The sequence below is a fragment of the Mus pahari genome, chromosome 1 (genome assembly GCF_900095145.1).
Source record: "Mus pahari chromosome 1, PAHARI_EIJ_v1.1, whole genome shotgun sequence".
Classification (NCBI taxonomy): domain Eukaryota; kingdom Metazoa; phylum Chordata; class Mammalia; order Rodentia; family Muridae; genus Mus; species Mus pahari.
In genome coordinates, this window is record NC_034590.1 from 168,279,641 (window position 1) to 168,307,385 (window position 27,745).

Below are 27,745 nucleotides of genomic sequence, written 5' to 3' on the forward strand. Positions count from 1 at the left end.
GTAGCGCACATCTGTACCACCCCCCACCCCCCGTCCCTGACTGTGTTTGTTACATTTTGCTTTAAAAATACTAGGCTCCTCATACATTACTTGAATGACCAAAAGCAAGCAACTGAGGTGTTATTTTACATTTCCCAAACAAATAGGTTACACCAGAATTCAATGTTCAAAGGTTTATCTTAATCTCGGGGCCACGCCTAATAGGTAAACAATATACACCTGTGTGGGCCACGCCCACCCTCTTTTCACTATCTTGTGTGTCGCTGCCCCTTAGGGCATCCATCCACTAGGAAAGTGTTGGGAGGAATGACTAAAGCTAATAAAGAGCCCTTTCCAACACCCAGGGGCTCCTCAGCCACACCAGCTAGGTTTGGGCTTGTCTCAACACAGCCCCGCCCAGGTATAAGGACCCTTTTATGGCAGATCTTAACGAACTCATTGATGGACAGAGAGAGAGAATGAAGATAGGGTGGGAGGGTGGGAGATGGAAGGCAAGTCTCAACCTCAAATCAGAAATCCATTGGCAATTAATCAAAAACTATGCACACCCTGAGCTCAGCTGTGCCATACTGCGATGGGCTGAGATTTGATAGCTCGGTTCCGCGGAAACCCAGACTTTGTCTTACAGAGATGTTTTTTTCACCCCGAACACAGTCTGCTCGGATTTCAAAAGATCATTGCTGGTAAGGTGCCCTAGCCCCGCGGGGCCATTGCAGGTTCTACAAGCATGCAGGGTGATCGATATTTATAAATACCTTTTTCTTTCACCATGGCAACCGGGTCCTTGGCTGAGGGCACCGAAAGCAACAGGAATGAACTCTAGGCGTGCACGCAGACCGATGGCCTCTGCGGAGGCTGCGAGGAGCCGCCCCCCGGCACCCACACGCCAAGACTGGGCAGCCTCGCGAAGTCCCGCCCCCGCCGCGGCTCCCACGCCTGCCAGCTCGCCCGCCCGCCCGCTCGGTGGCCGCGCCCTGCTCCCGGACGCTGTCTTCTGGCTGAAACCACTAGCTCCAGCTGCTGCGGTAGCAAATGCAAAATTCCAGCGCCCTAATCTCCAGTCACTGACACCACCTTGCATTCCTGACGCCCGGGAAAATGTTCCTGAGCTCTGGCCCCCCTCCCAGGGTCTGATAAATGATTACCGGAGGAGGAAGGAGGCCAAGCCACACACTGCCAGGGACTGTTCCCATAAGTAAACTCGTCAATTGTTAGCTTGTTAGTGTCCTATGACAGCTGCTTTCAATCCTGATTACAGCCTCTTTCAGGCAAACTGAGTAAGTAAAATTGGCCTTAATAGAAAAATACTGCCAAGGCTCCTCCAAGTTCATTTTTCTCTGAATAATGCCATTTGATTGCACACACGCACGCACACACACACACACACACACACTTTTATTTGTGAATGAGGGTTGGGGCAGGAGAAAGGAAGAGGGAAACAAGACAGAGAGAACCCTAACAGAGGGTCTTTCAGAATCCGATTCCTTATCCAGGATCAGAATTAAAATCTGACTTATCCAGTTGGGGAAGATTCCAGCTTCTGCTTTTCCTCTGCTGCTTCAGCATATTCCTCTTAAACCGCGTGGTTGTGTTGTGTGAGGGAGGAACCCTAGTCACGATTAAGGAGCAAACAGTGTCTGCTGCTCCATCCAGGACTGGCCTGACCTGACTGACTAGCAGGAGGGTAATGTGCTGAGAAGGTAGCTCCTGACTTTGGCTTTCTGACCGAGCAGGTCCCAGGCAGGTCTGCCAGCAGAGGACTTCCTGGTTCACAAAGCTGCACCTGTCTCCCAGAGGCAGCCTCACACAAACCAGTGTGGGAGAGAAGCGGATAAGCAAGAGACAAGAAGACAGACATTGTACCGCTCAGGGAGACGAGCAGATGGTCAGCCAACACATCTTTCAGAACCAGAATGCACAGCTAGTATTAGATGGTATTTACTGCAAATATTTTAACGTGTTGGGTCTAAGAGAGCCAGGGGAACAGAAAGGAACGGAGCCGACCAACCTGCCTCAGCTTTGACTCAGAGCGCACCGCCGGCTGAAATAAATCGGTGGGGCTGGGGAGAAGGAAGAGAAACACCCGTTTCTTCACCGTCGTCATCTTGGGCAGGTCTTGCCCGCTGGCTTTCTGGTGTGTAAAAGTAGCAGCTGTGGCATTCCTACATCTGTGACTCAGGCTTTACTATTGATAGCCTGACTGTCTCCGTCTGTCCCCTGTTGTGTCGTCTTTTCTATGACACCCTTCACCCACACTATGCCTGTCTGGTGCGGGCCCCACTGGGGCTGGGTCATGCTTTTCCCGTGTCAGTGCCCAGCTGGATTTAGCCTCCATTCATACCCATGAGCCAAGCAAGAGAAGGGTACCGACCACAGTGCAGAGGGATGTCCCATTCAAGAGCATCCCAGGAGAGGAGACAAGTCCTTTTCGGTCCCTGATTTCATGGTTAAATCTGCACTTGTCTTCTTTCCTTGCCCTAATCATCCTCAGCCATTAAAGAGATGTTGACAAGTAAAATCAGCTGCAGAGCGCTGGAATTAGCTTCATCGATGAGCAGAGCAGGTGAGCGTATTCTGTTACGCTTGTTGTGCAAATAGATCAGTATTGCACTTAAGCCTGGCTCTCCATGCATCTCGTGTTATTCAGCTGAAAGCTGAAGACTAGCCAGGCTGAAGGCCTGGTTTCTAATCCCCAGCGCAGCACAACAAATACATAAGACATAAGGCCAAGCGACTGACATCTCTTTCCCCACCCCAACCCTTTCCCCCCCACTGCTGGACATCACAGCGAATTCTTTTGATTTCCAGCTCAAGCCCAGTTATTCACAGATGCACCTGATACTGAAAATGCCATTAGTTCCATCACTTTTTAAACTCTACGTGACAGTTTTTCTGAACAAACCTGTGTACCTCTGGGGACAAACTGCACAGAGTCTAGAAAGGCCCTGGGAGCCGAGGATCAGCTGGTATCTATTGATGTTCAGAAACGCTTTCTCTGCAGGAAAATACTACACAGTGGCACACACACACACACACACACACACACACGCACCAGTGTTTTCCATGGAAAGAATTTGTCCCGCAGTCAGAGTGGATGAGTCACTAGCAGTTAGCTGCTAAATAACAGTCCTGTGGCAGAAGTCCCCTGACAGCCAGACACTGCTACTTTAGTATAAAAGCATCTATTCTGTCCTCTCAAAGACAACCAGAGGCTACTGCTCAAGTTATTTTTGTCTACTCTGCCTCAGGACTAGAGGCTTCAGAAACAGAAGCGAATAGAGGTATCTGCTATTTACACTGAAAGCTGGGGAAGAGGGGGACAAAAGCAGGGGGAGACACAGGGGAGGGGGCCAAGGGGGGAGGGGGATAGGCCAAGGGGGAGGGCAAAGTCTATATAGCTCATGAGAAAGGTTCTTTTATTCAGTTGACTAAAGATGATTTTCAGTGAAATTAGCTCAGCTCACTTGGATAAGACATGCTCACGGCGCAGCACCATGCTGATTCACTCTCAACCCTCTACCTGACTGCTACTTTTTTTTTTGCCCGCTGGCAAATGAAACCAAGGTCATCTATCATGTGACCAAAGTGTGGAGGCCATATTGCTGGACCTCTCCCCGCCACTCTGGGTAAAAAGCGAAGCATCCATCACTGAATAGAAATGCTTACTCAGAGGGAAAAGTGAGCACTGGAAACAGGCCCTGTGGAAGGCCCTCTTCACAGCCGAGCCACAGGCACCTGTAACGCAGCAATGCCAGGGTCCGTTCAGGGCTCTACGGCCCTAAGGTGTCCAGATCACATCTCCACTCCTCTTGACATCCTCTCTAGCAGAATCCAGTAGAAACAAATGCATACACACATACACACATACACACACCAGAGAACTAGTCTCTTATTCCCTCCCTACTTTATGCTTACGTCTGCTAGCCCCACTTCTTGCTGGCTGGACACTGGCTCGTGTCAGGTGTCATACAGATAACACAGAATGAAGATGTACAGATATCCCTGTTGCTACTAGGAAGGCACATTGGGCCCAGACAGTTCTGAGTCCCAGCTGGGACATCAGGATAGGAAGTGAACACAGGCTGGCTGGAGGTGAACACAGGCTGGCTGGGAAGGGTGGAACACAAATGACCTTTCCCAGCAGAGGTCATGGGACAGAAGGTATCGAGTAGCCGGCTGCTTGTAGTCTTGTGGGCGGCAGAGGAAGCATGAGCTTAGGTGGGTGGGGCATCACAGAGGGGCTGACTGTGCATGCCATGCTATGCAGAGGCTGGACTTTGGAGGTAATGTAGCTAGAATCTCAACTCTAAGTTACTTCTTAATTCTGAAATTGAGCTCTAAGGTCTTTGGCTGTATCTCAAATCCCCCTGTGACCTGTGTCCAACTCTGTGTTTAACATATTTCCCATGTTTAGCAGAATGTCTGATATGGACTAGATGTCCAGGAAGTGTCTGGATTTGTTTGTTGACTTAAAAATCTCTCTGATAATAGATAGGGGCGGGAGGATCACTTTACACAACACACTTGCAGCATTTTTTTTTTTTAAAGCACAGTTCATTTGGGAGTCTTACAGTTCTGAAGTGATGGCTTCATGTCCATAATGAAGGGATGTGTTTGGAGGCACGAAGGCATGAAGGTTTATCATTTACTTCCACCCCCGACTATGTTCTGCAGATCCCTCAGCGACAGACACAGGCCTTCACTGCTGGAGTCAGATGACTCAGGTTCCATGCGGATGAGGCCTGAGCTACAGACATCTCTCTGGTGACTGATGACCCCAAGCCCGGCCAGCTGGCTCACAAAATGGGAAGACGGCATAAAATTTGCAAACTACTATGCGGTCAGTACCACACCTGAAAGATCATCTTTACACTCTCCACTGGTCAAAATAATGATCTGTGTGACAGTTACCACACCTTAAGGACAATGACCGAAAGCAGCAAGCAAGCATTACAAATGCCTCCTGCAGTCTGGGACAAATTCTTCGCCTTCTGGCTCCTTGGGTCCTGCTAACTCTAGATTGCATAGCAGACAACTCTTAGGACTTTTTCTCAAATGGTCTCACCCACTCAATGCCTCGCCAAGCCCTTCTCCTCAAGTCCTTAAAGGACAAGGATTCAGACACTTGCTTCCAGGGTTTCCCTGTGGTCCTCAAGAGCCAGGTCTGAGTTTGGATCTAAGCAAGAGGTTATAGCTCAAGAAAATGCCAAACAGTTGGTGCCGTTTATAAAAAGGTCACTATAAACAAGCCACTGAGGATACAAACGGCCGAGTAAACAAAATCAGTCATCTTTCTGTAATCTATTCCTGGAGTCTGAGACTCTTCTGATAGTCTCATAGACTGCAGCCTAATTTCAGGTGCGTGAGGCATTCACACATACGGAACAGCTCTGGCTGACTTGCACAGAAGCAGCGTGAGAGGCAGGCTACTATCAGCTTTCTCATTTTCTCTCATGTCTGCCAGGCGTACATTCAGGGTTTCAGCTACAGAGCAACTGCTTTCTCGGGCAGGGTTGCAGCGCCTTCATGGCAAGGCTCCCTGCCCTCTGGTAGTAACTGCCACCAAGACTCCGACTCCACTCTGGCACATCGACTCTAGTGTTTATTTTTGCAAAAGATTATGAGCTCTCTCGGGAAGGAGTTCACACGTTATGGCTTCTGTAGGCAGGCAATAATGACATTATGTTGGAATGCAACATTTGATGAAAACTAAGTACTTTAGTCAATGGTCCCTTGATGTAATAAATACCTGAAAGTATTTCCCTTGTGAGAAATAAGGTTTACTGTGAGCAGGTTTTAGTCCACAGGCAGTAGGCTCCTTCGATCTCAGACCTGTGGTGGGGAGCACATGACATCTCTGGGCTGTGAATTCAGAGAAGAGGCAGGGTCCCCATGATCAGGAGACCTCTCTCTAGGCTCCACCTTTACCATTTCTGCCCCTTCAGCACCAACATGGAACCTTGAACTTGGGAGCCTCAGATACATTCCAGATCCAAGCACCTCTAAATTCTAAATAAATATTCGTTAAAAAAAAACAGACGGAAAAAAAATCCAGCTTTTAATTTACTTTTAACTTTAAAAGGAAATCCATTCTTTTAATGAAAAATAAATTTAACAATTGCCTGCAAGTATTTGCCAAGATCCAAATGGACAATGACCTTGAAGAGAAAGCAAGCCCCAGGGGACATACTCAGTGAAGCCACTTTGTAAAGTCTCCTGTGCTTTCCTCGCTTACCCTTTGTCACAGATTACAGGATGTCAACAACGCATCAGCCACCATTCCAGCCTGGTTCCTGTCACCACCTCATATGGTCCTCATCACAAATGGATATGGTACAGGTCAGGACACTGAGTATGACCTAAGAGTCAGGTTGGTCCAAGTTCAAAGTCACAGACTCTGCCTTTGGGTATCTGTGTCTTCCATTCTATGGAGGTTGGGATAGCCCCTCCTTCTTATTCCCAGGCTACACATTGTACCCACACACACATACACATGAGACACACAAACACAAATCTATGTAAGTGCTTGTGTGCACACATAAACACACATAGTCACACCTATAATCACAGAGGCATGAACACATGTCCATACAAGTAAACACATGCACAAACACATATACACACACATATTGGCAATACATACATCCAATCTAGTATACACACACACACACACACACACACACACATACTGCCCATACAGAGGCAAAACACTGCAGGCAAGTATCTGAACACATACACACACTCCCCACAGAGGTAAGCACATATGTCCATGCAACCCCCTGCGCACCCTCAAAGCTCACATGCCTGTTGACTTCTGGTGCTGTTACAGAGGACCTGAAGCAATGGAAATGATACCACATCTCGCCTTGTGCGTGCTGAGTCATCTCTCTCCTGACAATTTATGCCTCATCTGGTGTCAGATTTTATGTGCTGGGATCTGTAAGGCAAGAGTATCATGACCTTGTCCTTCCGGATACAGCCTCAATGGGCTCAGAAGTCGATATCCAGGTCCACATGTCTTTGCTTATGCTTGTTCAATCGTTATCTCTGCCTAATTCTCAGGGGACTGTGTTTTGGGGTTTACATGAAGAGTTAAAAGTCTTTTATTGGTTACAGAGTATTGGGAGATACAAACACCCTGCATTTCTTGCCCTCACCCTCGCCCTCGCCCTCGATTGGCCTCTCTGGTTACCCCAGTTCCCTGGTACTTCCCAGAACACACACTTTTTCTCTTTCTCCTGGGACATTTCAGCCAACACCCAAGGGACAGGCCAAGTCAAAAGATTGGCATGAATAGCCATCACTCCCTTTGTGACCACAGGAGGAATAGTTTCAGAAAGGACTGTGTCGCCCACACACCACGCTGTGAAAATCTGCAATTTGTATGACTAAGAAGGCATCAATGAAGACTAAAGTCACAGAGCACACTTGTCCAGGATTGGTGACACAGTTGCACAGAAATGGCCCCACCCTCCTGCCTGGCTTGTGACCAACAGCAATGTTACTAAGCCACACTGGCCACACAGGAAGCCTTCTCAGATGCAAGCTGGGCTTGAATTCTGTGTACGCCATGCTCGGTGGCCTTGGGCACATTGTTTTCCCTCTGTGGGATTCAGCAATCACATCTGTGAATGGTAGTAACACATTCCAATGGTGAGGTTGCAGTAAGGACAGGGCCAGCTTCCTGGGTGTGTGACCTGTGGGAGGCGGGGTTACAGTGACATCTGTAATGATATAGTCTTTCAATTTACACTTTGTAAGTGAAGTCCAAAGGGACCATGGAGAATACGGGCCACAAGGTGAGACGTATATGGTTTGTGAGCCGCAGCCCTGCTGCCCCCATAACATGGCCTATTGGCTGTGGCCCCTGAGCACAGAAGTCAAGGCATCTCAGTGCACAAGAATTCAAGAGTACGGGAAAAAGAGAACAAGGTGTGTCCTCTGCGTGGCTGAGCATGCACTCCAGTCAAATCCTTTTCCTTGAATGTAGTAAGAAGATGAGAGGGAGCCCATTGCTTCCTTTTCACCCATACAGTCTTTCCAGGTAAGTCCTGGGTAAGTCACTCTGAAAAATGGTGGCACCGAAGCTTCTGGCTTCATAAAGAATCAGGAGCACTGAAGTAGAAGTGGACAATGGTTGGGGGTGGGAAATGAGATATGTAAATGACTTCTATGTCTGTGCCTAAGAAGTAGGAAGTACTTTAGGAACAGCTGGAAGATAGCATTGGGGAGAGGAAATTTGGAGGGCAAATTAATAAATTGCCACTTGAGTAAGTGTGTAAAGGGAAAAGAAGGAGCCACTTAGATACCCCAGACAGAGTGGGATCGAATGCCCCAGGTAAGAGCTTTCCTGAGAAGTCGAAGCATAGGGAAGCTGGTAGGATCCATGTGTGTGTCATTGCAACACGCATCTCTCTCTCTGTAGATGGCGAGGATTTTGCCTTTTTGGTTACTTGTTTTTATCCTGACTGAATGTCTGAAGAATAACATTTCTGAAGTCCAAAGCTTAGTCTTAGACCTGGACTAATTTACTGTATAAACTTTTGTTAAAATATTACATGTCTACTGTTTAATTTGCAAGTTCAGATCCGCGTTTGCTCGATGTGTTGTATCTAACCTTCTCCTTAGCTTGTTTTGGTTTGTTTGACCTTGTGGAGTAAGTTTTAAGTTTTATCTTGCACTTTATTGGTTTCTCACAGAGTTTTGGACTCTCTCTTCTTCATTCACTGAATTCATCTCAGACTTTTCTCTTCTCAGAATTCAATTCCTATTGGCATCTCTTTGTTCATTTCTTAATGTTGAAGTTCTCTTGGTCCTTAGAATTCGTTTTTTAACTCCTACAGTCGCTTTCCTTCCTCTCATTATTTTGTGCTGTGCTGTCTTCTCAGCCTGGAGATTTTATTCGTTTGTCTATTTGTTTGTTTGTTTGTTTATTTAGTGCCCTCATTCAGTTCCCTGCACCTTTGTGCTCTTCTCTTCCCTCTGGTCACTGCAGACAGATCCTGGGCTCTGTCCTTGGAATCTTCAGTGGCTTCCCAGCTCAAAAGGAAATGCCAAGGACCTAGCAACAGCCCTTCCACCTTTCACCCCCCCACACACACATGCACACACACACGCACACACACATAGAGACACACATGCACAGACATACACACACATGCACACACACACACGCATGCACAGACATACACACACGCACAAGCACATGCACACATACACACACATAGAGACACGCATGCACAGACATACACACACACATGCACACACACACGCATGCACAGACACACACACACACACACACACACACACACACCCTGGTCAGTGCTGGGGATCGACATCAAACATAAAATTAGGTCTGACCAGGAACAGGAATGTACAGGACTCAGTATGTACCCAGGTTCCCAGGGGTGGGTGTTAAAGAAAGCCCATTGGAAAGAAGAGGGGTGGGATATTCTAGCAGACTACTTATTTATCTAAAGCCACCTAGAAGATAAGGCAATCTAAGTTATCCATATTTTTATGCCAAAAGGAAAAAAGAAAAAAAAACTCATGTTGATCCACTGACCACTTTCAAGGAGTCTCTGAGTTGGATCATATGTAATTATGTATATTACATATAGGTCAATGGGACAATACCCCGAAGAGACCAAATATGTTCACCAAACAGAACCTGTTTTTTTCTCAAGCAAATCAATGATTTTTTGGGTAATTTTATTGTGCAAACAGTGGAATTTATAAGCATGCACACTGGGCTTAAGAGCCACCTCCTTAATATATGTAAATGAGTACAGGAGGGCTAGCTAGGATAATTGGGGTCAGAACCAGCAAAGTCTTGATAAATAAATGTGCCCCTAAGTGTCTTCCCAGGACGTGGTCACGTGTTAGGGAGAGACTAGGACTCTGACCCTAACCCAAGCTTTAGACACCAAGGTTTAGAGCCATGAGTTGTTTATAACAAGATTCCAAGTGTTTACCTGTATACGAAATCTCTTTTAAATGCTTAAACAGCCTCGTGTTGCTGCAGATTAACCAGTGATTACCAGTGCTCTCTGTCATATCCCACACCACTGTATTTCTGGAAGAGCTGCCCTATAAAGCCGTTTTCTTCCCTTCGTTCCTGCAACCCCCAGGAAGACAGAAAACACTTTGCTTATGTGTTTGGTTTAATTGAATTTGGGGAAAAACTCAGACAGAAAGAGAAATGCTTTTGAATGTAAATTATTTTCTTGGATTGAGATCTGAAAAACGCATTTGGTCTTTCTTTCTTGAATAAAACATAAGGGCTCTGAGAACCTTTGCTGGTTATAAATTTCTGCCCAGAAAAAAAAAAAAATCAGCTAACGGATAAAGGTAGTGCTGAGCCACAAAACCTATAATGGAAAGCTAATTGGATAAAACTCTGAAAGAAATGAAAGACTGTTGACTCATTCATTATGCTAATAAACACTACATCTTCAGAGTTTACGGCACAAAGCATTTCCTCCAAGAGGCTGGAAATGGCCTGTAAACCCAAGAGACAGAAACTGAGCCCTTCTCTAAGGTTACTCTCTCATGGTGCAAACAACAACGTTCCTAACACGTTTTTAAAGCGATGTAGAGAGAGATTTGAATCCCAGACACTGAGTACATTCTCTGCAGGTTTGCAGAAGAAATGTTTGCCTTAGAGGAGATAAAGAAGAGGTTCAAGTGTTACGTGATTGCTTCCAGCCACAGAAGAGCCTCACACACTGGCTGGACTTGACATCTTTCTCCAACAGCTGTTACTTGTAGAAATGGAACTGGATGATGCCTGCTTTTTTGTTTGTTTGTTTGTTTGTGGGAGGGCTTTTGATAAGGGATTTAATAAAAAATGTGTTAGACACAGTTGCTCACATCCTTGTTAAACTGCTAATTTAGACTGGCCAGCTGAACAGTGGTCTGTTAAGTTCAATTGAAGTATTACTGAACACATTAACATCACGCCGTATTTCCATTGAGGATAATACAGGACCAAGTGGTGACCTTGATAACCTGGCAGCTACTTATCCAGTATCCACTGTCTCTGGGGTGCTGACTGATGCCTACCAAGTGACTGCAGAGATTGCCTGTCCCCTTTAAGGACAAGTCAGGCCTGTCACATGGATAAGATGAACACATCCAGTTACACACTAGAATCACATTAGCACTTCAAAGAATAGACAGATATGGAAGAGAACTGAGAATTCCCCAGAACATTCTAGTGATATAAAAAAAAAATGACCTTATACACTCTCTGGGAAAGAGCCTCAGTAATTTGACCTTTCTCGCAAGAACTTCCTTTCTTTCTTCATGGGTCTCATGCTGTGTCCTGAGAAGTCTCCTCCCTCATGCGGGCTGCATGCAACACTTAGGACTGTGCCAGATGTTTGTTTTCCTGGATACTGTGAGTCAGAATTGTCTTGAATTGTATTGATGACTTTCAGTGGCCATCTATAGCTACCAAACTGGATGATTAGAGACTTCTAAAGAGCAAGCAAAGAAATCTTAAGGGCTACCAGGGGACATTTGCAGATCAAGTCAAGAAACCAGATAAACGATGCCACGATGCCATGGAGGAAAACCCCAGCTTCCTTTGCATAGAATGTTACAGACAAGCATGCTGTAGTGCCATGAACTGCCTTAAAGAGTAAGACATCACACATCAAAATAATGGAGCTACTGTGGAAAATAGTCTACAAGGTTCTCAAAAACTCTATTCAGATTCTCATATGCCCCAGCAATTCCACTGCTAGATAGATACTCAAGAGGACATGACGCATACGGCCGTAAAATATCTTACAGTGTTTATAGAAGTCCAATTTGCAACGACCCCAAAGTAGAGGCAATGCAGATGACTCTATAGAGTGTGGCATGTCCGTACAGTAGAGTAGGACACATCCATGGAGACAGAATGGGGTCATACAGAATGTGGGATATCACTCAAGCACAGAAAGAGAACGGAGTCATGGCATGCTTCAATATCAATGAACTTTGAAAATGCTCTCTAGCCCAGTGGTTCTCAACCTGTGGGTCATGACACCTTTGGGATCAGATCAAACTACCCTTTCACAGGGGTCACCTAAGACCACTGGAAAACACAGATATTTTTATATTATGACTCATAACAGTAACAAAATTACAGTTATGAAGTAGCAATAAAAAATTTTATGGTTGGGGTCAGCACACCGTGAGGAAAAGGGTTAAAAGGTCACCGCATTAGGAAGGTTAAGAATCACTGTTCTGGTTGGAAGCAGTCAGCCACAAAGGTCACATGTGGGATTCCTATCATATGACTCTCCAGCCCCAAGATCGATTTTTCAGGACACATAACTAAAACACATCAAGCGTGTTATCATATCATCCACTCAAATCAGTGACTTAGATGAGAACGTTTCCTGGGACAACAGTAGCTTGCCTGCATTCCCCAGGCCTGAAAATAAAAGAAGCAGAAGACAATTATCAAAAAATCAAAATTAAATAAAAATGAGGCATGGCGAAGCAGGTGTTATAACGAAGTGGGGTATGCCCACCTTTTGTTTTTCTATTGTTATTCAAATTGTCAGGATAATTTTCTTTTGCTCACATTTTGGATTAATTTTACCTAATTTCCAGTTCAAATGTCAAGTCCGGTTTTTCTTTCCCTGGCCTCTCTGGTGTTCTTTCCTTTGGAAAATAACTACATTAGTTACCTAGGTAACTATCTATCTTCTCATATCTTACGGGCGGGGGGGGGGGGGGAGGAAATATTTTTAAGGTCCCACTGAATATATAAATATTCTTATTTTTTCTTTTAAGGGGTCACGACCTATTTGCAATGGACTGGTTTTAGCCACATTTTACATAGTATAATAGCAAGGCTCAGAGATATAAAGTAACTTTTCCGGGCCACACAACTGAAAGCTGACTGACTTTGTAGCTAACCTACAGCTTCCCCTCTGGAGCCACTGGGCGGCTGGGTGGCTTCTCCAGGCCTCAGCGGTGAGGCGGCAAGGGAAACATCTCCCCCATTTCTGCCAGCATTCATCTGTCCACACACTTGCACATCCTCCAGGATGCCAGAGAGTATCATGTGCTAAAAATACCAACACGCCCCCCACCCCCATAGACTCAGGAGAGACTGAAGAGAGAGGTTACTCACAGGTCACTCCAACAGAAATACACGTTGGACACTAGAGAAGCAGAGGGCATCAGAAGGGGAAGGTGTGAACAGGTCTCTCCAGAGGGGAACAGGCTTAATCTGAGTCCTGCTGGTTATGGGAAGACCAGGGACGGCGACCTTCTGGGAGCGCAGGTGCAGGAAGATGTCCACTGTGGCAGGACCCTTCAGATCCCTGTACGGGTGGGTCTGCTGCAGGTGCCCAGGGTTAATGCCAGGTGGGGCAGAAGGGCTCGGCTTGAGAGTTGAGATATAGCTCCAGCGACATGAGAGCAGAGCCTTGGGCGGGGGTTGGTAACTATAAATCAAAGGGGAAAGCCAACCATCCAATATGTCCAGCAGGGATGAATTCTCTTATTTCCCTCACTCCTTCGTCTTCTGAGACTTAAAAAAAAAAGAAAAAGAAAAAGAAAAGAAAAACGAAACAACTGACCTGTAATCACAGCTACCAGGGAGATGGAGGCAAGAAGATTGCATGTTCAAAGCCAGCCCAAGTGATAGTGTGAATTCAAGACCAGCCCAGGAGACTTGGTGAGAGTGGGGTTCATTTTGTCAAGGACAGGAAGACAGCTCAGTGGTAGAGAGCTTATGTAAGTCCCTAATTTCAGTCCCACCTATTGCAAAATAAAGAGAAGGAAGGAAGGAAAGAAAGAAAGGATGTAGGTACCACTTGTCACTTCCATTCTGAGTAGAGAACAGTCTACTGTTCTTGTGCTAACATCATCTTGCAATGTGTTCCTAGCGACTACAGCAGGGAGGAGCAGAGGTCACACAGTGACCCCAACATTGAGCAACAGGTGCCATCACCACTTTGTGGATCAGAAGAGCCACCAGTCAGGGATGAGGGGCTGAGAAGGAGGGAGAAGAAACCCCCACATTCCAATCTCCCGGGACACATTTTCATAGCCTCCCTCACAGATCTAAGGGACATCCCTAACACTTGAGTCTAAGATGCTAAGATTCGAGGATGTAAATTCTCTTTCCAGGGCAGCCTCTCATCTCCAGGAAGGTGCTCTGGAGCACCCCATGGGACATAGCTTCTGTGACCTTTTCAAGACCTCCCTGGGGCCCCGGGACATTCCTGATTGTGGTGTAGATCAGCAATGCTGAACAGGGCAAAAGGGACATAAAAATTAAAGAATCTCAATATTGCATATTATGGTTACTTTGAGAACAGCTTGGTGTTGCTTTTAGAAACACACACACATGCTCATACACATATAAGCATACATATACACACATGTACATATGTGCACACACATGTACAAGCACATACACATGCATGTGTACACACATGCATATGCTTATGAACACATGTACATGCACAGATAATATACATGGACATACACATATACAAATGCACATACACACTCACATACACACACACACACACACACACACACAGACAAGGTTCTCCCAATTATGTGGCATCTGAGCACTGGTTAAAGACACCCTGGGGTTGCTAAGCACAGTGAGATGGGCCCAACAGGGGATCCCAGTAGGAGAGAGTCTCCCTTCCTCTCTCAGAGGCCTTGGGAAGGAGGAAAAGATGACCAAGGCTAAGCTGTTCTCAGTCTCCAGTCTAGAATATTCTGCTTAGGGATTTGAACCCAACTGATGACAATGACTCAATCCTCTCCCAGTGTCCTTAGCACTTTGGATGACAGCACCAGGTGATGCCTGTTTGGTGGTCAAGAAGGTAATTGGCCTAAATAAACTATTCCTTTATACCAGTGCCCGGAGTCAGATGTAAAACATATGCTAATTTCCTGTAGTAGCAAGAAAAAGAAAAATGCCTTGGTTTTATGAGTTAGGGAAAATGCCTTGGTTTTATGAATTAGGGAAACAGATTTTGCTCATTTTTCTGGCATAAACAACTATTTCATGAGTTAATCACAAACCTCAGGTGTGCCCGTTGCCAGTAGACCTGGGGAATAACCTGTTTGCACGGTTATACTGTGAGGCCAGAGGCAGCATGGCACCATGACAAAGAGTGTGGACATAGATGTCAGGCCGAGCCAGGTCCAGACCTGGCTCTTGCACTCAGTGTTGGTGTGACTCTATTTCCCCATCTGTCAAATGGGTGTGAGAGGTATTCCTGCTGCAAGATCAAGCCAGTCCAAACCCCAGCAGGGATGGGGAGTGGCTCTCCAGGCCTCACCCCTAGCTGGGGAACAGTTGGTGGCAGCTGGGGAGGGAGAGTAACTTTCTTTGGCGTCCTGACAACTCGTAGGTTACCCTTGCCCCAGTGTTTGCCCCCTAGCCATGAACACACAGAGGGAACTAACCGGACAAATGTGGGAGGGGCACGTGCAGGGGGCCTGGGAGGAGTTGGAGGGAGAAATGAGGGGTAGACATGATCACCATACATCATAGACTCGAGTGGGATTCCCAAAGAATAAATAAAAATATTTTAAAAGTAGTATTGGCTTTGTGAACGTATTGTAAATACTAAACAGAAAACTAAAACCGGACAGTTACAGCAACACTGAGCATACCCTCACAGTAGGCTCCCAGAGGATGACAGATGGTCCCTCAGCACAGGGCTCCACGGTCTGAGATGGGTGAGAGCCACGGGCAGAAGCTGTGTTTACTGCGTATCTATTTTTTCCTCAGGTCCTAGCTTCTTACTAGCTCCTTTCCTGTTCTTAAATAAGGAAACGCGTTCCCCACCAGCTTCCGAGGGTTGTTTTGAGCACAAAGGAGAACTGGTCAGATACACGTGGGGACACCAAGAAAAGCACGCAGCCCTGCGTCGCTCCAGCAGGGGCTGAACAGCAGACAGCAACAGGAAGCTGCCACATTGCGTCTTGAGCAGTTTCTGGCAGCTTCAGGGGGACTTTACCAAATGTCCCCAAGTCCCCTGCCAGGAACTGCTCATGAGCACTCTGGGCTTCACTAGCACAGGAAGTCACATGAATGCTGGAGGGGGTTCCTCCTCAGAGCACCTGTCCCTAACAGGATGCTCCAAGCACACAGTGGCTTCCTGGGAACCCCATTTCCTGTGACTCACTCACAGTGCCAGGCCCAACAACACCAACACCAGGCTCCTGCTTCTGTTGCTTCACAGCCATAGAAGCAGCACAAAAATAATTTTTGTTTTACATTTTTTTTTTTGAGAGCGGGTCTCATATGTAGCTCAGGCTAGCCTCGAACTCACTATATGGCCAAAGTTGGCTTCAGACTCACAATCCCCCTTCCTCTCTACCTCCTAAGCACTGGGATTTTAGTGCTCATTCCACTAGTCCAGATTCAAATTAATTTCTAAAATAAACTATTAATGTTATTGTAGCCAAAATGTACTGGATATGTGTCTATGTCCAAGTGCCAAACACTGATTTAACCCGCATAGACAACACTGCCCTTAGACCTGGACAGGAAGAGGCCCTGCCCTGATGCTTCCCAATGAATCTAAGTCTCCCACTGGACCAGTTAGGGCCAATAGTGCCTCTGGGTGGATCCCAGCCTCTTCTTGTTACTCTCTCTGACACTGGTAAGACCTCTCTTGTGCTCTGCATACCAGACACTGAGTAATGAAATCCAGGAATCCTGCTCATGGAGTTTCAGAACAGAAGGACCTGGGATGGCTTTATTCCAGAAGGGAAGCTTGGTGAGCGGCCACAGCCCAGGCTAGTGTGCCTTGTCTTTCTCACAGGTTATTGACATACCTTTTGAGGTGACTCAACTTGTCTGTATAGACAGGGACCCCACAAAGGTATTTGTTCAGGGCTCTATATGTGAGACTGCCACACCATATAACATTTGCCTACAAACCTTACTCTCAGGGAAACCCTGATTTAGATTAACTTCCCACGGTGACACAGTTAAGGAGAAAGAAGAGCTTGCACTCAAGTTCTGGGATGTCACAACTCAGAGGCACGGCATTCCGCTATCTCAGGATCTCTCACCAGTCTCCGCCAGGATGTGAATGCTTGAGAGAGGCTTGGGCTCGCCCTCTCTGTAACTCAGGGCTCCTTGAGACTGCGTTATCTGATGTCCCCTACCTGACAGATTTTATCTTCAAGAGTACCAGCTGGATATCCCCAAAGCATCCACTTAGACATCTTTCCGTGGAAGCCGACAAAGCATGGACTACAGAGTATGAACTCCAGCAGAAATCTGGGTTCTGTTTTCAGCTTTGTTGTAGAGTAAGGCTTTTGTGTGCTCAAAAAAAAAAAATAGAGTTTGGCAAATACCAAATGAGGAACCAATATATGAAGGCAGTGCCTACTGCAAGAGGCAGGGCCAGCGGGCAGCTTGCAAAGGAATTGGGGTTGGGAGCAATGGTTTCTCCTATCTCTCTTCCTTGCTCTCTTAAAAGGAATGACCCCAGAGGAGTGAGGTAAAGAACACTGGAGAGACCATGAGCATCAGCTCCAGAGAGAATCTATATCTTGTTCTACCTTAATGCTGCTCTTTTGATAGTCAGAGCACAGAGCAGCCACAATGAGATAGTGCTTCACTCTTGATAAAGCAGCTAGCTCTTAAATATCAGACAACAAGGCTTGGGGAGATGCTCAGTTGGTAAAATGCACAAGTGTGAGACTCTAAGTTCAATCTTCAATGGTCAACATAAAAACACACCAGTGTGGTAGCATGTGCTTAGAATCCCAGTGTTGGGGAGATAGAAAAAGGCAGATCCCTGGGGCTTGCTGCAGCCAGCAGAACTTAGTTCATGAGCCCCAGGTCCCAGTGAGAGACCTTGTCCCAAAAACAAACTGGATATCTTTGAAGGACAAACACCATGGACTGACCTCTGGCCCTCCATATACACACAAACATGCACACATGTCTTCATACACACACACACACACACACACACACACACACACACCAGATAATGATGTAGAATAGTTAGAATCATCTTATATTGTACAACAGAGCAGCCACTTCGTAGAGTTGAAAGTTCATCAGAAGATTAAACTTAGAGTTACTATGTGACCCTGGACTTTCACCCGTATACCCAAGACAGAAAAACACACCATCTCTATAAACTTGTACAAGAATGTTTATAGTAATATTACTCACACCAGCTAAAAAGGTTTAAACAACCTGAATATCCATCAATAGTGAGGGACAAACAAATGGGGGCAGCACAGTTGAATAACTGCTATTATTGTAGCCATAATAATGAATGAAGAAACTGCGGCTGCTACAACTTGGATGAACGCTGTGCCAACTGCGGCTGCTATAACTTGGATGAACGCTGTGCCAAGTGAAAGAAGCCAGACGCAGAAGATAATCATGCATCAGCTGCATCCATGTCCAGGATGGAAAATCTATAGAGACAGAAAATGGATCACTGATCTCCGAAGGCTAGGGGTAGGGGTGGAAAAGTTGGGTTGGAGAGATAATAGCTAGAGGATCAAGTTATTTTATGTTATTAGATTATGTAAACATTAAAAATTCACTGAGGTGATGGCTTGTGTGTCGGGAAGCATACTAAAACATATTGAATCACCTACTTTAGGCAAATTATACAGTATATTTAACAGCTCAATAAGGCTGTTTAAATTAATTGCAATAAAACAAAAGACCTGGGTACAAATGAATTCCCTCACCTCACCTAAACTGCCTCCAATACTGCCCTTCTCTCTGGCTGCCCATGAATTAGGAAGTGTATGCTTACATGAATCAGCTCCATAACAGCCTTCTGCGTCCTGCCCTTATTTAAGTGCTGATTTAGACAGGCAATGAACAGCTGGGAAGGCACCAGGCCACTAAAGGTACCATTACAACGCCAAAGTCTGAAACCTTGTCAAAATCAGTAAGTGAGGCTGGGTGACGGCAGTTCACTTGATGAAGTACTTGCCATCCAACCACCAGGTCCCAGGTTTAGTTCCCAGAGCCCACTTAGAAATCTAGGTGTTGGGGTGTGTGTGCCAGAGATGGGGAGGCAGAAACAGTTCCTTCAGGTTCACTGGCCACTCAGCCTAACCTACTCTTTGAGGGCAATGAAGAGATAATGTCTAAAAGACCAAGATAATGTCTAAAAGACACACGTGTATACACACACACACACACACACACACACACACCACATCAGTGATTCCCTCCCTATCCTGAGCCCTCTCCATGACCTTCCCAAGTCATTGAATGAACAGTTACATTATAATGAGATTGGCCAGACAGTGTCGATATGGCTCTCTCAATATGAAAACACTTTCTGTTCCTTTCAAACACTCCACTAGACAAACCTTTCCCAGGTGGCAACACAATCTGACCTCGAGCTTTGCATAGGTCACCCTTTGCTGTCCTTTTCTGCTCTTGGTCATATTCGAGAACTGCACTGGGCGAGGAGCTCTTTGGTGTCATATTTCTCATCATTACTAATTGTTCCAGCCATGCCTCAAAAGACACGTATTTGTTATAAAGATCCTAAGACCAGAGAGTCAAATGCATAACTGTCTTTCTGCCGGGGCCTCCATGTCTCCTACTTCTGCCCCATTCATTATACATGAAGGACAGTGTTTCCTTTGAAGCACACGGCACTGAGGAATGAGCGGGGGTGATACTTTAATACCTATGTCAATCACAAAACACAGCCTGTGTCGGGTACTTACCGGATGGATCATAGCTGCTAAGCCTGAGCTCAGGTGGGCCACAGCCGGCAGGATACAGATAGACCAGATGCATGACTGTGCCATGCCTGCGATGAGCAGGGTGAGGAGTCTCGGGGACACTCAGGTCTTCAATAAGCAGCCTCCTTCTGTGGGAGCCCCCGAGGCTGGCTCTCTCTGGTGAGGGGACTTTGCCTTTCTCAGAGCTGCACAATTTCCCCAGACACCTTAGCCCAAGCAAGGAAGGCATCTCGGCATAGCAGACATGACATCAAGTTCAGACTCGGAGCCCAGGATGCAGGGCTCCCAAGAGCCAAGGATGCAGGGCTCCCCAGAGCCCAGGATGCAGGGCTCCCCAGAGCCCAGGATGCAGGGCTCCCCAGAGCCCAGGATGCAGGGCTCCCCAGTAGCGGTTCCCTGGTATCTCTTCTCTCACCCCCAGCAAAGAAGATTAAGAAGGACATATTTAAAAGATTACCCTCAGGAGCTTAGCCATATTTGCAGCCAGATGATTATGTATAAAAACAGCCATCACCAGGAACTCCTGACTGCAGTCTGAGACAGGAATTCCTATCTGAAAGCAAAATTAATACCGCACCTAGAGCGATAACCTAAAAGAATTATCTGGCAACTATTTCTAGCATCTCTATTATTATCTGGAGAGAGTGCTAAGAACAGGTCTAACTGGGCTCAGAGACTCTGCATTCGATCTACAAATGTGGTCCAGGGAGAGACTCAGGTAATAACTGCAAGATTGCCAGCATTTTGAATCTCAAGAGGCTGGATGAGGCTCAACAGAAGCTCCCGGCTTTAATTAATAACAGACTCAATTCCAGGAGTCCATGGTAAGCAATTGCTTCCTCTGCATGTTCTAGAGAATTCTCTCCTCTAATGTCACGAACTCAGCTGCATTTCAGTAGCCAAAGTGTTTAACAGTCTCAGTCATTTCCTGGGTGTCCTACCAGCTCAGGAGGGAGAGAGCATTGTGTGGGTAGTAGCTTCATGCTTTCACAAAGTTAACCCCAGTAGGTCCTTCCTCCTAGACTTAGGGCTCTGACACACAAAAGAAGCCTTGCTTGTGAGTGTTGTGAGATCTACACTGTAGGGTTAAGTATAACCTTTGACCTTCTACAGCCACACAATAGTGACAGGTCAGAATGACTACATCTATGCTCCTTCTCCTATTGTTGGGGTACTGGACTTTTACAGAATTTTCTTTTCATTAAAACCACTGGGAGCCTGGCCTGGTGACCCACACCTTTAGTCCCAGCACCAGGGAGGAAGAGGCAGGCAGATCTCTATAAGTTCAAAGCCAGCCTGATCTACAAAGTGAATTCCAGGACAGCCAGGACTGTTACACAGAGAAAACTTGTCTCAAAACAAAACAAAGATCATTGTACCCTTTAAATAAAATGGAACTGTAAGCCTAGAAGGGTCTGAGAAGATAAAGCCCAGCAGTTCTCAGAAATTCTTAAGGATTACAGAACTTTCACGAATACGAATTGTGAGGCAACTGCTCAGATTCCCACTTGAGAGACTTGTGAGTAGAACCCAGAAACTTCCATTCCTAAAAGTTCTCCAAACCAGGACCAGTAATGGATGGTCCAGCCAGCTCTATCCTTTAAGACTAGGAAGGTATCGGAGAGACTGAGGGACTTCCTAGATACAGTGTAGCAATCCTGGGGGTGTGGCTAAGTCCTAGACTGTAGCCCTTCTGCATTCTACACTAGGAGGCCTTCCACAAAACCCAGAGGGATGGAGTGGAAGCCCTTACTGCCTCCTGATGCTCACTACAAGACTTGGCAGCAGCATTCAAGAACCAGAGACACCAAATTTGCTGGAGTTTTTCTGTCCACAGTGGGATCAGAAGAACAAGACGGTTGCAGGGGCTTCCCAGCCTAGCATGGGGCCAGCAACGGTGGAGCCAAATTTCAAAAGTCCCATGAAGTTTCAGGGTTAAACCCTATATCAACCTCTCCCGTACCTACACACTCCACCCACAGACACACAGACAGACACACAGACATGTAGACACATACCCCTTGCCACATCTTATTCTAAGGATAGCTTGCAAGGCTGTGGAAACAACCTTTGTGCGTTCTCTTTCTTACTTGAATACCATGAAGAGTCTTGGATTGTAATGTAAAATATCCCATCCGCATTTCCAATGTTCAGAAGTCAGCTATGAGCATATACTGTGGTTCTGTTTGGTTCTTCTAGTGCAGTGGTTCTACCTGTGGGTCACGACCCCCCCAGAGAAGACAATTGGACAGCATGGATGTTTACATTATGATTCATAACAGTAGCAAAATTACAGTTTTGAAGTATCCATGAAAATAATTTTGTGGCTGGGAGTCACTACAACATGAGGGACTGTAATAAAGGGTCACAGCATTAGAAAGATAGAAAACCACATGTTCTAGTGTCTGTCTGGTAAACACTGCAGTGTGGGGTATGATACTTTTCACCATTAGTTCTTTCTGTGGTGTGCGTGCATACATTTGTGTGTATGTGTGTGCCTGTGCCTGTGTCCGTGTTCCTACATTTGGGTGTATGTGTGTATGTGTGGGTGCCTGTACCTGTGCCTGTGTGCATGTTCCTACATTTGGGTGTATGTGTGTATGTGTGCATGCCTGTACCTGTGCCTGTGTGCATGTTCCTACATTTGGGTGTATGTGTGTATGTGTGTGCCTGTGCCTGTGTGCATGTTCCTACATTTGGGTGTATGTGTGTATGTGTGTGCCTGTGCCTGTGTGCATGTTCCTACATTTGGGTGTATGTGTGTATGTGTGTGCCTGTGCCTGTGTGCATGTTCCTACATTTGGGTGTATGTGTGTATGTGCGTGCCCATGCCTGTGTGTGTGTTCCTACATTTGGGTATATGTGTGTATGTGTGTGCCTGTACCCGTGCCTGTGTGCGTGTTCCTACATTTGGGTATATGTGTGTATGTGTGTGCCTGTACCCGTGTCTGTGTGCGTGTTCCTACAGCTCTGTTCACTGGAGACCGACCAGCTACTTGAGCTACTTGTTTAGGGGTGTCTGCACGGTGTATTTGTTAATGTGTGTGTGTGTGTGTGTGTGTGTGTGTGTGTGTGTACAGAGAAACACAGCACCACTCCTTCAACACAGGTTAACAACACCGAAGGAGACTTGGACAGCTTTAAGATATCTCAAATTCATATCCATGAGTTTGCTGCTCTTCTAGAGGACCCGAGCCATCCATGCCAAGCAGCTCACAGCTGCCTATAACACCAGCTTCAGGGGATCCAACACCCTCTTCTAGCCTCTGAAGGTACTTATACACACACACACACACACACACACACACACACACACAGAGAAAGAGAGAGAGAGACAGACAGACAGAGACAGAAAGAGAGACACATAAATATTTTTATTTAAAAATTCAAATTCAGTATTTTCTTGGCCAAAATTAAGTTTGATTACTTTTTGACAAAGCCATTCTATCTCCTTGGTCTAAATTCATCAAACATCAGCCACAGAAACTAACTCCATGGCCTTAACTCCTCCTCCATGCTCAGCTGCTATTTATGTCAGCAATAGATACCCAGGCCACCCCTAGGTTGTGTCAAGCTTACAGATCCGTGTATTTAATTCAAGAAACAGTTGTTGAGTTAGGAGTACCTCTCAGTGGTCTAATAACTACCTGGTACAGGTAAGGCCCCGGGGCCCATCCCTTCCTAGGCATGACAGAAGTGGTTGTCTTCTAAGATAGCATATAAAGCAAACATTTGAGTTTTGGATTTACAGATTATAAGGAAGAAGTCTGATAAATTCAAAAGTTCAAGAAGGGTAGGAGCTAAACTCCGAGTGGGTCACCAAGGTGGTTGGTGAAAGAAGAGAACATCTACTGCTTTTAAAGGCAGCACATGGGGCTGGAGAGATGGCTCAGTGGTTAAGAGAATGTCCGGCCTTAGCAGAGGACCTGTGTTTAGTTCCCAGCTCCAGTGTGAGAAAGCTTACAACCACCTTTGACTCCAGCTCCAAGGGATCTAAAAGCCTTTTCTGACCTCTGTGGGCCCTTGTGCTCACATGCAAACAGATGCACACACACAAATAAAGATGTCCGGCCTCATGGAAGCATAAGGAAACTGACCTCTTTCTTAGGCAAAACACAGGTTCAGATACTGACTGCTTGGGGCTAGTTGGTGACCGGGAAACCTGTAGACTACCTCGTGCCTTTAACTTAACCTGCTCACTGATTCAGAGTAGGCCCCCAGCAGAGACCATGGCTTCCGTCTGCCTCATAGCTTTGCCGGACCCATTGGGCAGCCTCCCACTGCAGTCCTGAGCAGCCTACTGCCGCAGTCCATGTCAAGTGAAAGCACCAGAGAGGACAAGAGAGCAGCGGCTTTGTCAGCATTTATATAGTTGACAAGAAAGACAAGAAAGATACGGCAGCTTCCTATGTTACAAAGCTAACACTGACTGCAAATGTTTACCCCATATCCAAGGACAGGCTGCCCGAGTGACCCACCACATAGAGGTCTCTGCCTGCCAGCAGCAGGTCCCACTCACCTACACAAGCTCCTCCATGGTAAGATGCGAATACTAACCAGCAGCAGGGAATTCACCAAGGAGCTGCAGCAAAGCTTGGAGAGGCCCTGAGTGCTGTGCACTGGGATAGGTCAGTCACTACCCAGCAACTACCCAAGGGGATGAACTCCATCTCAGAGCCAGCCTTTGGGTCTGCCCAGGGCTCAGGGAATGGATGTCACAGACACAGCTTTTGGTCACCTACAGGACTAGCCACACGACAACTCTCCATATGTGGCTTCCTTGCTGTTATGACTTTATCCACACGCGTCCTCTAAGAGATTTTTTTTTTTTTTTTTTTTTTTTGAGAGCAAATCCTCATCTTTAAATGAGACTCTCTCTGCAGCCTGGGTTTTTAAGGAAATGGGCTGAAGGTGGGCTGTGGCTTCCTCAAGGACCATGGAGCTAGCTGCCTTCTATAAGATTATTTTAAAGTAAAAATATACAAGCCAAGGAGCTTAGCAAGCTCTGGGAACCTCCTTCCCCCAGAAACCCTACAAGAGCTCTCATCAAGATGATCTTTGCTGCATAACAGATTGAGTACACACACACACACACACACACACACACACACACACACACACACACACACACACACAGGAGAGAAGGTGAGAAGGCTGGAGAGAGAAGGGTGCATTGGGCTTCTCAGGTCCACTGGAGCATCTCCTCCCTAGCGCCTACTTTCCACCAGCCACTCATCTTGGTCTTTTGCTCATCTGTGTTCTCAACCTCCCTGCAAAGCCCAGCCCGTAGGGGTCTTACCTATCCCTCCAAAGCAGGCTGTGATTTTCTGGGCATACTGGCACAGGCTTCCATCTGGGCAAGGTTCCTCTGCAAGGCCTGCTTTGTCCATCTCTGCAAGCATCTGCCTCCCTTCCCGTAACACCACTCACCCAAGGCCTGCTCAAAAGAGAGTGAGCCGCCAAGCCCCCTCTTCTCTATCATCTCCATCAATAATTCAGATGCTACATAAAATCTGCTGGGCATCCAAGACTGAGGTACTCTGAGGACGGAAGCATAATTAGTTTAACGGACATCAAGTGTCTCAAATTACTCTCTGACAATATTCTCCATAGGCAACATTTTCAATAGCATTGAGAGGCAGCCTTGGAATGCCTTCAAGAAGTAGCCATGGACAAGCTGTGTTCAGAGGGAGGGCACAGGCATCCCCTGGGCTCAAAGCCTTAATGTTTGACAAGTCTCTACAGATTTCTTCCAGAGTCAGAGTATCAAGGCCCTGGGTATGGGTCACTCTTTATGAGGCCTGCTGTAGATAAATGCACTTCATACTGCAACCTTTACCCTTTGCCACACATATCTCTCATTTGCTAAAATTCCTCAGCCTGCTTCCGGCCAGAACCTCCTGGCAATTCCCCTGATCTTAAGAATGCAACTTTGTTACCTCTTCCTGTAAGGCTTCCTGAATAAGCATGGCTAGAGCACACTCACCCCGTCCTATCTCCGTACAGGAGACAACTCTGCTCAGTATTCACATCTTACCGCATCCTAGGGCTACTTCTAGGCTGTCAGCTTCTCCTGCCAGTCTCTGAGTCTTCCATCCCAGGGGGCTCTACGCACACAGGGCACTCAGTAAGGATCGGACACTATTCCACCAGGAGTCACTGTCAAATGTGAACACCTAGTACTTGGATGAAACTGTGTTTTCCACAGACACAACACTGTCACCAATATTGGCTCTTTTAGTTGGCAAGGAAGACATACATTCTGCGGCCGTGAGGCACAGACAGCATCAAGCTTTTGGTTATAGGTCATAGTGTAAGTGCCACTGATCTGGAAGGAGCTAAGTGGCAGGCATATGCCCAGAGGTCCCCAGCAGCTGTGACCAGAGGAAGCCGTCTCAGTAATTAGGAGACAGGTTGTCCTTGCTGGCAGGATAAATGGATGGTAGACCCGAAACCCCAGCATCAGCACCCTGCCGAGCTGCTGACCCTCAGCAGGTGCCCCAGGCCTGCCAGCTCCTGGTTCCCCTCCTCCACAGATCCCCTGGGGGGAAGACTGCAGAGGGAAGCATTTCCAGTGGCTGGGCTGCAAGTATTTATAATTCATCTCTCTCAACACTGCAAAGCCCTGACTCATTCTGGCAGACCTCAAGTTCTCTGTTGATTTATTAGAATATGGCCAGTACCCCAGGTAACCATTTCCCCTCCATGTTATAGCAGGCCTCTGGTTTGCTGGTTTCTTTCCTTGAGGCTATTCAGATTTAGACTTAAACTTTGAAGAATTTCCTTTAGGTTATGCTCCTAAAGATATATAAAGTAAACTCATGCCTGGTACCGGAAATCTAACCAACTATTCAGTGTTAGAGGAGTCATGGATCTCGGAAGAAAACCTACAAGTGCCACTTCGTTAAGCCAGCATAAGCCCTAATTACATCCTAAATATTTATCTTTATGCCCACAAAAATATATAGCTCTCTCCCCTCATCAAGGAAACTTCCCTGGGCAATAGACAATGACCATTACAAAACACACACACACACACACACACACACACACACAAAACTGAGGTATTAGCTTTATTCTGCACACACACACACACACACACACACACACACATATTTATATATATATAAAGGGGCCGGGGATATGTCTCAGTGGGTAAAGTTCCTGCTTTATGAGCATGAGTGAATTACACCTCTCTCACTGGTACAAAATGCTTGGCATAATAACACATCTGTAACTCCAATACCGGGCAGGTGAAAACAGGAAGATCTTAGGACTCATTGGCCATCCAACCTAGAAATGTAAGAAAGACCTGGGCGCCAATGAGAGACCCCACCTAAGAAAAACAAGGTGGATGGTTCCTGAGGAATGACACCCAAGGCTGACTTCTGGTCTCTACACAAATGTGCGTAAATGCTCGTAAGCAACAACCCCATACGCACATTAATTAAAGTAAAACTATAAGTACATATTGAATGCACATAGTATGACAAGTCAGATGTTGATGGGCTGGATATTAGCAGCTTTACTGATGAACAAGTCAAGAAGCCCTCAAAGAACATGTTAACTAGTAGGAAATTAGGCACAAAAATACCTCAGGCCAATAAACACAACTGGGCACTGTCCAACATACAGGCACAGCGTTCATGGTACAGGCGCTGCATTCAACACGCATGCGCAGTGTCCAACACGCGGGCGTAGTGTCCAGCGTGCAGACGTACTGTCCAACTCGCAGATACAGCACCCATGGATTGTGTGGAAGGTTGAGATTATGGCTTAAGGCTCCAATTTGTTTCTCAACTGTTTTGTTTGTTTGGGCTTTGTTTTTATATCGCTGAGACTGGTCTTAACCCCAGGCTCTCCTTGCTTCTACCTCCCAGTTGCTGGGTTTAGAGCACACGCGTCACCACACCCAGCTTGTTGAAAGAAATATTTCTGAACACAGGAATGGCTTATGTTTCCCATTTACATGAACAATTTCGCGTTTCTATTTCAGCTCCAACAATGACCT

General features: G+C 46.3%; 1 protein-coding gene across 24 annotated transcripts in view; it reads right to left on the bottom strand.

Moving 5' to 3' along the window:
- Ablim1 (actin binding LIM protein 1) overlaps positions 1–27,745 on the bottom strand; it is a 277,019-nt gene that overhangs the window by 160,293 nt on the left and 88,981 nt on the right. For 3 of the 24 annotated variants that reach the window (XM_021215631.2, XM_021215622.2, XM_029543460.1), the window contains exon 1: positions 756–857. The exons of 18 other annotated variants lie outside the window; for them this stretch is intronic. In XM_021215631.2, the coding sequence (XP_021071290.1) occupies positions 756–771 (16 nt within the window). In that variant the 5' untranslated portion in view covers positions 772–857. Of the gene's footprint in view, positions 1–755; positions 858–2,008; positions 2,325–19,716; positions 20,179–27,745 lie in introns of those variants that run through there. 3 more of the 24 variants (XM_021215607.2, XM_021215614.2, XM_021215639.2) reach the window with 3 other exon arrangements.